Source organism: Orcinus orca, chromosome 11, assembly GCF_937001465.1.
Source record: "Orcinus orca chromosome 11, mOrcOrc1.1, whole genome shotgun sequence".
NCBI lineage: Eukaryota > Metazoa > Chordata > Mammalia > Artiodactyla > Delphinidae > Orcinus > Orcinus orca.
In genome coordinates, this window is record NC_064569.1 from 6,172,095 (window position 1) to 6,186,198 (window position 14,104).

Below are 14,104 nucleotides of genomic sequence, written 5' to 3' on the forward strand. Positions count from 1 at the left end.
CAGCCCAGTCTCGTATCCCACAAGCCTCAAGTTCACAACCCCTGCGGCTGGGGTGAGAGACACCTTGTTAACATGACAGATGTTCAGAGACTGTCCTCGGGAGGCCAGAGGCTGCAGGAGTGCCCACGAGTCCCTAACGATGCGTCCTCATCCTGCATTCAAAGCCTCGCTCTCCATTTGGGACAATAATGCAATTATTGTGGTTACTAATATTTAAGCCTCTCTGTACTATTTCCTTCGTGGGGAAAAAACAAGTTCATTTGAAAGAGCCCCTGATGCTTCCAGTCTCCTGAGCAGCATCCCTCTTTTTGCCAGAGCTTTCTCTGATGTCGGGAGAATTTCTTCTCCAAGTATGGAGAAGGAAGAGTCAAAATAAGAGGCCCTTGGGGTAAAAAAGAACAATATGGAAGTTTCCTCTCCACGCTCCTATTTCTTGTCTGAGTTCCCCCCCTCCTTTATACCTCCTTCTGCTCAGGCACCAAACAAGATCTTCCTGTTTGGGGATGTTCCCTGGCCAATCTCTAGCTCCCCCGTTAGAAAAGATAGTTCTAGAATCCTCAGAGGCTATGACAGAAGGGAGCACCCAGAGAGAATGGATAACAGCTAGTCTATCCGTCTCGGAGGAGAGAGGGCTGGAGAGAAAGAGAGAGACCGTGTGCCCTGCACACACCCCAGTCCGCAGCCTTCCTGAGGGCCGCTGGTGATGCATCTGAGTTTCCAGCTCCCACAGCCCAGGATACTGCCCCCAGGCCGAGGCCTGGGCATCATGAATGACCTTTACAGCCATTAAGAGGGCCATCTTGCCTCCCCCCACCAATTTTGGCCTCTAGGACTCTCACCCCAGCCCTCACTGCTCACGTTGGGTATGGGGAATTAGAGAAAGCAAGAAGACGGGATGCATTTGAAAGAGAAGAATCCAGAAGTTGCATCCTTCAGGGTGACAAGAATAGTCTATGTATATTTAATCCACAGATGTTCTAAGACTAGACTTGGGACGGAGCTAAGGGGGCCTGGGTGTGCTCAGGCCATTGCCACCACCAGGATGCGCTAGGAGCCAGGCGGCCGCAGACCAGCAGCGGGGGGACCACGAGGAAGGGCTGGCCGAGGGTGACGGTTTGCAGCCTCAGCCCCAGAGACACGGAATGTTAGGAGCTGACCACGACCTCATGGCTCACCCTACAGATGAGGAAAGCAAGGCTCCGTGTGGGGAAGGTATTGGTGGGCCCGCGGCTTGCTGACGGCAGTGTCTTCTCTTGAGATACAGAGTTATACACATAAACGCAAATCATATGCAAAAATGTGTGCATGTGTGTGTATGTGTGTGTGTGTGTGCATGCTTGTGTCTCCTCATCTTCATACAATGGCATGCAGCCCTTGGGAAAATTCTAGTGGCAATGCCCGGTAGCACTTTTAAGTATTTTCCAGAAATCCTTGCCTCGCTTCCTAGGGCACCGCTGTGCCAAGTTCTTGTATTTCTGTCAGCTCTCACCAAGATGAAGATCAACCCCAACTCTCCCATCGGCTCTCTCCCTGCCTCTGGCGGCTGACTCAGCCACAGAGGACTCACCCCTGCCCCCGCCTGCACCCCGTCTGCAGCCCCAGTGCCGTCCTTGTGGAGCTCTTGTTTCTTTCTCTCTCTGCCTCCACAGCCCACCTCACTGCCCCCTGCCCGCGGGAACCCGGCAGGTCTCCATCCCTCTGCGGCTCGGGTGGCTTACCATGCCCGGGGGGCAGAGGCAGCCGGACACGCAGCCCATGCTCACGCACTCCAGGTCGTAGTTCTGGCAGGTTTTGGCGCACTCCAGCCCTTCGGCCCTCGGGCTGTCAGCAGGACACACCAGCTTGACCATGGGGGGCTGACAGGACAGGCTTCTTTTGCCTTGGAGTCAGGAAAACCAAAGAGACCATCATTGAAGGGGTGAATGGATCTGCCGTCTACGCTGTCCTTTGCCCCCTGCGTGCAGTCACTCAACCCCAGAGGCTCAGGCTGCCCACGCCCCGGGACAAGGCACTGCTGGACCTCCAGCTGGGTCCGGAATGGCAGCCTCATCTACTGGTCTGAGCTCTGACCTCTTCCTACACTGAAGACGCCTCTGTCGAGCTCAGCATCCCTCTAACGGCCCCCGGTCCTCATCCCCTTTGACCCTGCACTGTTGCCCGCTGCACTGAATCAGGACGCGCTGCAGAAACGTCCAGAGCCAGGCTTGAAGGGACCTGGGTGTGGGTGCTTAAAAGGAACCTTTGCTCCAACACATTTAATTTTAAATTCCTAAAATTAATTCAATCACAACTTTAAAGGGGGCTCTGCTCACGTGGCATCCTCTGTCCAGCCCCTGGCCATCCCAGCCGCTCTATTTCAACCTGTAACACTCCAACCCTGGACACTCCTACACTCCCTGCTTTGTCATTCTCCTCGCTCTGACATCACCATCTGAATGCCATTTATTTTCCTTCTTTGTTCATTGCTCACCCGCATCCCACCCACACACTAGAACACAGGCTCCGTGCAGGCAGGGGGTTTTGTCGCTTTGTCCACTGTTCTATCTCCTGGCAATTAGTAGGTATCACTGTGTTGACTGAGTAAATGATGACAGCAGGTAACTAACTGACACAGCACCTGTGTTTCAAAAACCCCGATGCATTGAATAGCATTTGTATCTTACATGCATATATAGCATGTAGTAGCTCTTATGGACAAGAAAGTCAGAATTCCCAGCCTTGTTTTTATATGGAAACTTTTGTTGGGAAACTGAAACCCTAAGAGGTTAAATGGCTTTTCCAAATAGCACAGAATTCTAGGAGTTTCCTGACTTTGAGAAAAAAAAAAAAAAAAAACCTTCCTGTCACTAGGCTAGAAGACTCTGGGCAAGAGAAGCATCAGACCTGAGAGGCAGAACGCAACAGAGAGGGGTGGAGTGTCGGAAAAAAACGTTACAATGAGAGAGAGCAGGAAGAAGAAAGAGGCAGAGGGATGAGTGACCTTGAGGTCTGCTATGGACTGAAGGTTTGTATCCCCCCCAAAATTCACATGGGGAAATCCTAACCCCCAAAGGTGATGCTATTAAGAGGTGAGGTTTGGGGCAGGTGATTGGGTCATGAAGGTGGAGCCCTCAGGAATGGGATTAGTCTCCTTAGAGGACACCCCACGGAGTTCCCTTGCCCCTTCCACCAGGTGAGCACACAGCGAGGACCCAGAGGTGGGCCCTCAGCCGGCCATGCGGACATCCTGTTCTTGGACACTTCACCAGGACCAGCCGGAAAACAAACGCAGGCACAGAGCTGTGTCACTGGGAGAGAGGGGGCCTTAGGAAAGTGAGAGGTAGGGAGAAGACGTCAAGCTGGAGGCTGAAAATAGCCCATTTATCTGCCTGAGGGCATCTCGCTCCCTCCTACCAGGAGGGTCCTTTCTAAGCAAGGATGTTGGGTCCTTCTGACCCACAAACGTGGACTATGGTCCCACCAGGTCTCCCTCCTGTGCCTTGTCCTTGAACAGCGCTGCATCTATTAGGACCTTCAAACTGAGGGCACCGAGTCCAAACTCCTCTGTCTCAAATCCATCAGAGAAGCTTTCTAAAGAGGTGTTCCGGTCACCGTGTCCCTCGGTAAAATGAGGCCGTGAAGGACCACTGTACCCACAGCTGCTCCCTGGGTTAAGGTCGCCATGGGCAGAAGAGGGATCTCCCTGGTCCATCCTGCAGGCAATTCAGTCTTTCCCCATCACAAAATTCAACTCCTCCTGCCTCAACAACTGGGATGTGTACATGCAAAGGCACCTCCGGGCCTGGAAGCCACACACACAAACGCATGCCTGAATGCAGCCAGTCCCTCACCCACACCATCTGAGCAGAGGGAGAGGAGAGCCCGTTGGGGGTGGTACTCACTGCGGTGGGACAGGGGGCTGCTGAGGACCGAGTCGGGCAGCAGGCTCCCCGGGGCTCCACTCGTGGAGCAGTGCATGAAGCCATCCTCACAGTAGCTGCAGAGAGGAGGTCACAGCCTGACTTAGAGGGATTCCCCACCTCCCGCAGGGCGCTCTGCCCCCTCCGGCCGGGCTCCCATCCCATAACCTGGCTGAAACGCAGCTGCTAAGGCCACCAGTGACTTCCACACCACTGGACCCAATGCAACTGTTTTCACTTCTTTTCTTACTTCACCTCCTTCCACATTAGTCATCCCTGTTGCCTGCTCCATCCTCTTCTACAAAAAGAAAACAAAACATCCCTCCTGGTTTTCCTCCCACTTTGCTGGTTGCTCGTCTCAGGCTCACTGTAGCTCTGCCCCCCTGAGGACTCATCCAACCCCTCTCTCCTCCTCCTACTGTGTGTGCCATTTGCAAGTCCAGCCTCAACTACAGAGAGGACTCACAGATTCACATCAGCAGCTCCGATCTCTCCGTTGAACTTAAAATCCACGTATTGAAATGCTTATGTGATAACCACCTGTGTGGCTCAGTGTGCCCAAAACTGAGCTCACTGTCCCCCCTCCAAAGCCAATTCTCCCCCGGGGCTTGGATTCTTCGAATGAAACCACCATCCATCTAGTTTCACAAACCGGAAACCCAGGGCTCAGCCCTGACACTGCCTTCTCCCCACTCCCTACACCCTATGCATCCCCAAGCCCTGGGCTTGGTGGCTTGAATATCGCTGGAAGCCACAGCCACCTCCATCTCCACTGCTGAGCCCCACCCCCATCACCTGGATGGTGCAGAAGCCTTCCGACTGATGTCCTGCATCTCTCCTCACCTCCCTCCAAAACACATACCTCGTGGCAGCCCAAGTATCTTTGCAAAACCCAAATCTGATTATGTCACATTCCTGCTTGGAATCCTTCAATAGCTTCCCTTCAACAGGCCTTAGGATGAAGGTCAAACCCCTCCCATGGCCTCCCAGGTTCCACAGGGTCTGAGCCCTGCTACCCGTCCCCCATCCATCCCCCTGGCCTTCTTTTCATCCTGAAGGTGCATTGCCCCACTCAAATGCAAACGCTCCTGCACACACTGTTTCCTCTGACCTGACATTACTTACACACACACACACACACACACACATACACACACACACACAAAAAACCGCCTTTGTCCCCCCCCCCATTTCAAGCTTTCATAGACCACATACTTTGTTTCCTACCACACTTGTAACTTTACATGCATTTGAGTTATTATTTGGTTAACAACTCTCTCTGCCACTGGACTATAAGATCCAAGAGGGTAGGGACTTCCCTGGCAGTCCAGTGGTTAAGACACCGAGCTTCCACTGCAGGGGGAGCAGGTTCGATCTCTGGTCAGGGAACTAAGATCCCATATGCCTAGTGGCGTGGCCAAAAAATAGAAAATAAAAAGATCCAAGAGGGTAGAAGCCATGGAAGATTGTCCCTCACTCCTCACCACCGTAAACAAGGCTGTGATTGACATCTTCATACATGTACCCTACATGAAGACCTCTAATATATATGCCCAGGTGCGACTACCAGGTGTGGATGTCCAATTCGCATAGACTGTGCCCCTGGCTCTCTCAGGTACAACTGGACTTGGGTTTGAAGGGAGCAAAGCACCTTCAGCATTCAAAGGAAGCCAGGGCATTGGAGAGGGGACAGGTAGCAGAGGTCAGATCCCATGGGGCCTGGGAGGCCGTGGGAGGGATTTGACCTTCATCCTAAGGCCTGTTGAGGGGAAGGTTTGGAAGGATTCCAAGCAGGAATGTGACATAATCAGATTGAGATTTTGAAACAATCCTGGGAGTATGTGAACAAGTCTGTGTCCACCAGGAGCAGGTCAGGGGCCCCATGTCCCATGGTCCTGCCAACACTTGGCATTATTCAGATTTCAAATTTTCCCAGTAAAACAGATACGCAGTAACGTTTATTGCTTCATTTTGCGTTTCGCTGATTATAATGATTTTGAACATTTTTAACGTGACTGCTGTTCAATCAGCAGCTGTTGAATGCACAAGGGAATCAGCCCTTCCCTCCCTGGGCCCATGCAGATTCTGCACTTCTGGTTTTTAACTAACACCTGGCTTAAAAAGATCCTTCCCCCAAATGCCATGTTCTATCTATCATTTGGACATGACCAAAAAGCTTAATTTTACTTTAAAAAAAAAGAAAACCTTGCAGGTAGGTTACAAGTCAACTCCTGGCTCACAGCTGGCCTCCCTGGAGTGAGCACTCCACTGCAATGGCTGTGTGGGTACCACACGAAAGGTCTGGAGAAACCTCCAGGTCACGTGTGCTTGCACCTTCCTACCACCTTTCCATGGGCATCACGAACACCTGCCCCAGCTGTGCTGATTCTTCAGTGTGTTGTCAGAAGAATAAAAATAAAAATAGAACCCTGGTGATCCAGTGGTTAAGAATCCGGCTTCCAATGCAGGGGACACAGGTTCAATCCCTGGTCGGGGAACTGGGATCCCACATGCTGCGGGGCAACTAAGCCCGCTCGCCGCAACTACTGAGCCCACGCGCCCTGGAGACCACGTGCCACAGCTAGAGAGAAGCCCGTGTGCCGCCACCGAGACTTAACACAGCCAAATAAATTAATTAATTGAAAAGAATAAAAATAAACAGCCACAGACAAGTCCCGAGTTCCCGCTGGCTCACATTCTCCCTGAAATCCAATTTTCTAAATGAAGTGGAGAAACAGATGATCTATAGCTTTCAGCCCTGGTGCCTGAAGGGGAGGCTGGGAAGAGGAGGTGGTCATGGAGAGGCCACTGATGCCCAAACCCTGAGAAGAGCCTTGAAGCCAGGGCTACCCCCTGGCCCTCTGCCCACCCAGGAGCTGCTGTCCCCCACAACCTTCCTTCTGCTTCCGATATGCTAAAATTGGTTATTTTTACCAATACCAGCTGCGTTGCTGTCCTCAGTCACCCCAGCCCCCTACCCTCTGTCTTCTTTCCTCACCACACTATGAAACAAGGGGGCCACTGTGACCTTCTGATCGCCATATTCAACAGCCTCTTCTTCGTGTAACGTGAGGAGTTCAAGGGTCCCTGGGTTCCAGCCACTTGCTGGATGATTTGGGAAAGTGATAATCTCTCTAAGCCTCCAATTCCTTACTAAAAAAGCAAGTCCTGCTTACCTAACAGTGTTGTTTCAAGGCCCCAGAGAGAAACACCTTGAATATTATAGCTCGACAACTATGGTAAAACAACCACTGGGCTAAGGCCAAATGCCCAAGCCAACAGAAGATGGTACGACTCCCCTGTTCCCTTCATGTCCATGATATGGGCCCCTCCTGGTTCTGCCCTTTCCGCTGGCCTATTTTCTTTGGCCTCTCTCATGGGATCCCCTTTCTCCTCCCCTGGTCCTCTGAACATTCTCACATCTTTGGTCCTCGCCTCTTAGAAGCCTAGCTACTCTCACGGCTGTAACTGGTACATCCAGCCCCAATCTCTTACTCAAGCTCCAAACCCATAATTCCAGCCATCGGTGCCACTCATTCACCAAGATGCCCTCTCGGTCACTCAAAGTCATCGAGGCCAAAACCGAACTCATTATCTTCCCTCCACCTACAAAGAGCCCGCTTGCAGTTCTTGGTCTCGCTGTTCTCCCAAGCATTCAAGTTCAGAACCCTGGGACCACCTTCAATACACCTCCCCCTCCTCCCAAACATCCCACTGGTCTGTTTACCTTCCCGGCATCTCTAGCTCCTGACCCCCTGCGTCTTTGCTGCTATTACTTGGCCCAGGGCCTTACCTTCCGACTAGACTATGTCAACATCTTCCCAAAACTGACCTCATAACTCATGCAGCTTCCAGAACCTACTCCCTAAAACTACACTTTGACCCTATTTCCTCTCTGCTCAAACCCTCCGAGGTCCCACGGCCTACTGCTCAAGCATCAGTCCTCACCTTATCTTCCACAGACCGACCCCTGATGCTGGTCCCAGCTTCCCCCCAGTCTTATCTTTCCCTCACGCACACATACGTTCCCCCAGAGGACTTACCTTGGTGACTGATGAGTATGCCTTGTGCATTTTAGTCCCCGGATCGCTGCTCCACCCCTAAAACCCTCCACCTCACTTCTTTTTTTTTTTTTTGCGGTACGCGGGCCTCTCACTGTTGTGGCCTCTCCCGTTGCGGAGCACAGGCTCCGGACGCGCAGGCTCAGCGACCATGGCTCACGGGCCCAGCCGCTCCGCGGCATGTGGGATCTTCCCGGACTGGGGCACGAACCCGCGTCCCCCGCATCGGTAGGCTCAACCACTGCGCCACCAGGGAAGCCCCTCAACCTCACTTCTGCCAGTAGAATCCTCCTCAAACTCAAAAGTTACCTCCTGCACTGAGTCTTCCCCAATTCCTCCCAAACGGAAGAGATCCTTCCCTTTTCTGAACGAGCAGGGGTTTTTATGGTTCTGATACGGCGAGTCTACCACATATAGTTATTTCATCTCAGTAAACATGAATGGTACCTACTTTGTATCAGAACGGTTAGCTACTAGGGATCAGGGCCTAAGATACAGTCTCTACTCTTCAGGAGGTCACAGTCCAGAGGGGAGATTTAACACATTTTTGCATAAATCCAGGCCCAATGACCATAACTGTTTTAATACAAGTGTCAACAACCCACTTTGGATATAGGAGATTGGGAAGGATGGCAAATTAATCTCAATGGAGTGATGAGAAAAAGCTTCATGCCAAATGCAACGTGCAGACCCTGATTGGATCTTGACTTGGACAAACCAATTGTAAAAAGACATTTGGGGACAATCAGGAAAAAGTGAACATGGATTGAATATTAGATGTTATGAAGGAATGATCGTTAATGTTTAGGTTAATAATGGTATTGTGGTTAGATTTACTTTTTTTAAGTGTTTCTCTGTTGGAAATACATACTGAAGTATTTTCAGATGAAATGAAATAATATCTGAGGTGTTCTTTAAATTATTCCAGCCAAAAAGGGGAGAAAGGGATCGATCAAATCAGAGTGGCGAAGTGGCGATAATTATGGAGGCTGGGGCTGGATGCATTAGGGCCCCTTACACTATTCTCTCCAGTTTGATGTCTGAAATTTTCCATAATCAGGACATTTCAACTGGTTTCCCTCATAGATTGTCAGCTTCTCTGGGGCCCATCCTGTGTCTGGTTCATCTTTAGGTTACAATCTCTAGCCCAGCGCTGAGACAGAACTGGTGCCAATGAGGTGTTTATAAATGTTCTGTTACAAATTTCTTCTGCGACCGTGACAGCCCTGCTGAAACTGACCATGAACAAGGGCCTGGGTGAAGGACAGCAGGAAGCATGCATGACCTGGAGCTGTTTTTCGGGAAAAGCATGAAGCAAGTCAGGACGGTGGTGCACCCTTGAGGCAACGCTGCTACGGTGTGTCTCCTCCTGGCTCGAGTGCTTCCGCCTGAGAACACCGACAGGAGGCTGAAGGGGAACGGGGCAAGGAGAACTCCCCTCTTTTGTTCTAGAAAAGGGAAGCTGAGACCTAGTGCAGAGAAATGGGGCTCCACACGTGACAGCTGGCTTACTGTTCATCACTTACTTCTGCCACCAGTCTGGAGCTCCAGTGCCCTGCACAGCAAGGCAGTCGGAAGACCTGGGTGAAATCTCAGCTTTGCTCCCGACTTGCTGTGCAATGCTGGACAGGCACTGCCTGTCCTGGGCGTCAGTTTACCCATCCATGAAATGAAGGACATGGAGGAACGTTTCCCTGCCCTGCCGTTCCCGAGGTCCCCAGTCCCACTGCTCGACTTACCACATGGTGTGATGGTCCGAGAAGACGTCTTCGGGCTGGAAGATCTCGCCGTCGTAGTAACAGGGGCACTGGGCCTTGGGCACACAGGCCCCGGTCTCATCCAGGTAGAGCCCCAGGGGGCAGAAGCAGCCCTCCAGGCAGACCTCAGTGCATTCCTCGTCCGGGTAAGACAGGGAGCGGCAGGTGAGGTTGCAGGGGGTCCCACACTGCAGGTACACCTGGCCTCGTGGGCAGCTCAGCGCTGAGGAGAGAGGGCAGGGGAAGGACAGCCTCAGTGGAAGCATTAAGATGACCAGGACTGTGGTTCTAGGACCGGGGGTGCCACCCCTTGCCGCTGGGACCCCCAGTCATATCCGTACAGTCACTGCCTTCTCTTCCCACTGTGACCAAAAGTGTGTTTTTATTTTCACGAATGTCTGTTCTAATCACGGACGTACACGTTTTCTCCTCTGCTTAACCAGGGGGACCATGCTTTGGTCATCTCTGAATTCTCAAAGCCTGGGACATAGTAGAAATCCTGGTGGATTTTAGGGCTGTAAATATTCAAAAGGACTGGCAGGGACGGGCAAGGGCATTTCTTCCCTGATGATAATAACAATAACAGCTCCCTTAACTGAGCACCCACTGAACACCCTGCTCTTCACCATGGGTTTTATGCCTTGGCTGCCTCTCAGCGCATTAGATCTCACAACCCCGCCCCCACCCCCACCCCCACCCCCACCCCCCGCCCCGAGGTAAGAAACCTGAAACTTAACTTAGTGACTCATCAGGGTCACGCCTTCCAGGTAGAGGCCCAGGCAGGATTTGAACCCAGCTCTCTGTGACCCCAAAGCTCACGCTCTTAACCATTATGCTCTAGAAAGGAAATGGTCCCCTAGGAACCAGGCTTTGGGGACGTGACGGTCACAGAGAGCAGGGACACCCTTACACCTGCCCCAGCAACGCAGGCAGCCTCCACCTACCCACAGCCCTCACTCCACCCCCCAGCCTCCCACACAGAAACGGCACAACAGACACAGGCTGACAGGAAGCACGGCAACGCGGCAAAGCAGCTAAGGGAGTGAGTGGGCGCCGGATCCCCAGTTCCTGGGTTCAAGTCCCAGTGCCACCTCTGGTTAGCACTGTCCTCTCTGGAATATAAAAATAACGTCCACCTGGGTTGCTGTGAAGGTTAAGTGAGTGCAGAGCCCCGCCTGGCAGGGGGTGGATGTTTGCTGCTTTATTGCCCTTGTGGTAACAGGGGAAATGCAGCCCCAGCTCCACAGGCTCCAGACAAAGGTCCCCTCCTAAGAGGACCCAGCACTCAGCCCGCTCTGCACTCACGGCCCTCTCGCGAGCACCCTGATGATGGAATCCTTTACTGGGGGGTGGGGGTGTTGGGGGAGGCCCTAGGCTCTTTCACAACACTTTCTCGTTGCTGATCGCCCAAGAAATGAGAATCTCACTGGGGACACTCCTCCCGGTACCATTAGAACCTTCCCCTCCCTGTCAGGAGCCATGGCTACAGCAGAAACCCGCTGGCTGTGTTCCACAGGGGCTGTAAAGGGAAAGCCTGGCCATGAACCTCAGAAACGGCCGAGCCCTGCAACCTCCCTGCCTACAACGGCTCCGGGGGTGGTGTTTGAGGGGAGGGGTTTTAACCATATTAGACACAGGCTTTTCTCTGAACCAGCGGAGAGGCTGGGTCATTGGATGAATATTTAGAGCAAAGGCAGATTAAGATGGGACTGCGTTGGGCCATAAAGATGGGAATTCCATTCAATCCATTGAGCCTACGCCTAAAAGGGCACTCTCCAGCATCCAGGAGGAGCAGGAAGGCTTTTCTCTCTGGGGAGCTGGCCCGGAGCTGTGTTAAATTGCTCCTTCTTCCCCAGAGGTAATGTGCATCAGTTTAACAGATGTTGACTATGTGTCCACGGCGTGGCAGGGTTTCTGCTAGGCTGGGGGATGCAGAGACAGTAAGACTTGGTCCCTGCCTGCCAGAGGCCCGTGGTCTTGTCTTTCCAAAGGAAGCATAACCGGTTTACAAGGAAAAACATGTGTTGTGGGCTTCCCTGGTGGCGCAGTGGTTGAGAGTCCACCTGCCGATGCAGGGGACACGGGTTCGTGCCCCGGTCCGGGAAAATCCCTCATGCCGTGGAGCGGCTGGGCCCGTGAGCCATGCCCACTGAGCCTGCGTGTCCGGAGCCTGTGCTCCGCAACGGGAGAGGCCACAACAGTGAGAGGCCCGCGTACCGCAAAAAAAACAAAAAAAAACAAAACATGTGCTGCGCTTCTCCGGACTCTCCTCACAGCACCCTGCGAAGCAGCTACGCAATCAGGCCTTGCTCCAGGAGTGTCCCCCAGTGGGTGTGGCCTCTTCTTGGGGATGCAGTTAGTGGTTTAGGGAGTCTGTTCATTTCCCAGGAAGGGAACATGAGGTGCAGGATGAAGGTAGGAGCCCAGGCATCCCGCCTACCTTCCTCGGGCCTCAGAGGGACAACCCGTGACCACCTGGCTGGTTTTCACTGGTTCAACTCATAGAGACAGACTCCTCTTGTCCTTAAAAGTCTCCAGGGACAGGTCCTTCCCACCACCCACACTTCCTGCCTCAGGAGCCAGGAAACTCTAAACAAAGCTCAGCGCCCGCTGCTGCGGGGTCAGCTCACCCCCTCTTGTTCTGTTCTGGGTGGAGGTTAAGAACAGCTGCTCCTGAAGTTTAAAGAATATTTCGGTAAGCCCTCAGCACGCTGGGAGACTGTCCTAAATTAGGAACCCCCTCGGATGCTGTAGCACAGGGATGATGCATAATTTCTAACACTGGGGGACCACCAAAGCACAGTCACAGACAGACGCCACTTACTCCAAATTACGCCCCCAATTTCTGAACAGCAAGTGCTGATAAGGGTTTTTGGAGGGTGAAGTAAAGCGCTCGAAGCAAGTTACCCAGAGAGGTCCCAGCCTCAGTTCTCCCAGCTGCTGGCCCGTGACCCCGTGACACCCCAGGGCTAGAGGGACAGGGGCACAACCTCACACATCTAAACACTTGTTCCGTTTCGTCCTTACTTTGTCTCTGCTTCTTGTTTTTATAAGGTGGCTTAGACTCGAATCATAAGTTGGCTCATTTGACCCCAAATAGTGACACTTCTAGAGCCCCTAAACCTAAACTTCTCTTCAAATACATGATATTAAGACCTTTTACCGTTTCTTGTAGTTCCTATTTTCCTGCTCTGTCGGAACCACTGACATTTTAGTCTCCAAACGCATCTATTTCACCCTATAAATCAGAGTACCCACTAGACCTTATCCTCCTTGAACGCCTTCACTTCTACGCATCCCAACTGTTATTCCACCAACAGAAACAACATTTTTGTCAAGAAAGTGCCTTTTAAAAGCCTGGTCAAGTGCACCGCCTCCAGAAAGCCTTCCTTGGTTACCCCGACCTTAATCTACTAATTCTCTTGCTCAGTGTGACAGGCACCTAGTAGGGAGGCAGCTTCCATCTGTGCCTCAAAAAGGAAGGTCGAGGCCCTGAAGCACTGCTACAGCCTCACCACGCAGGGCACTCGGCAAATGTTCCCAGAGCGACAGTAACAACCAACCAGGGACCAGAGTGTGGGGCAGATACCAACTCCGGTGCCAGGCATCTAACAGTGCAGGGTGGGACTCTCACGTCATCTGGGGACAAGGATGTTATTCTACTTTATATGACTTCACACGGTGCTGGAGATGTGGGCAGGGACTGCCCCGATGGTTTGCCTTAAGTTATAAGCAGAGGATTGGTACCTGCATCTCCCATCACTTCATCAGATCCTCCAGGGATGCAGGGACCCACTGACTCCTCAACCCGGCCCTACATGCATCCCACGCTAGGTGGCAGCGACCACAGGAAATCTCTACCAGGCAGGGACGCCAAGGTTCTAGGCCCCCAGGTAGGGGGTCAACTTGCCCTCCAGGTACAGGTCCGTCCCCATCGCCCCGTCCTTCGGGGAGATGAGAATCGAGAGGAGATGGGAGGGGATGCCCTGGGCCCGTTCAGACAGCGCTCTGAACAGGACCAGCGCGGAGGCCGCAGGGCATCCGGGTGGATCCCGCTAGGTGGCGTGGCGTTGGAAGGGCAGCGGGCGGGGAGGACACCCACCGCAGAAGCTGGGCTCCCGCCAGCCGATGCGCACGCCGCTCCGGGCACAGGCCGCTGCGTAGTTGGCCACCGCGTCGCACAGGCAGTCTCTGCCGTTGGTGCAGGAGCACACGTCGTAGCGGCAGTTCTGCAGGTAGGGCAGCGGGCCCACGGCGCCGTGGCAGGCCTTGAACTTGGGCGACGTCAGGATGGCGCAGGACTCGTCCGCGAATCTGGCTGTGGGGAGAGGAGCGGCGTGGTCTGAGGCGGCCGCAGGCGATGCGCGCGCGGACCCCAGGGTCACCG

General features: G+C 53.1%; 1 protein-coding gene across 5 annotated transcripts in view; it reads right to left on the bottom strand.

Moving 5' to 3' along the window:
- The window catches only part of VWF (von Willebrand factor), a 144,941-nt gene that overhangs the window by 66,358 nt on the left and 64,479 nt on the right, over positions 1-14,104 (bottom strand). For all 5 annotated transcript variants that reach the window (XR_004476449.2, XM_004279025.3, XM_033404274.2 and 2 more), the window contains 4 exons: positions 13,820-14,035; positions 9,700-9,940; positions 3,882-3,976; positions 1,719-1,879 (listed from right to left, as the gene is read on the bottom strand). Coding sequence is in view for 4 of the 5 variants with exons in the window: in XM_004279025.3 (XP_004279073.1) it covers positions 1,719-1,879; positions 3,882-3,976; positions 9,700-9,940; positions 13,820-14,035 (713 nt within the window). In the remaining variant the exon portion in view is untranslated. The remainder of the gene's footprint in view (positions 1-1,718; positions 1,880-3,881; positions 3,977-9,699; positions 9,941-13,819; positions 14,036-14,104) is intronic.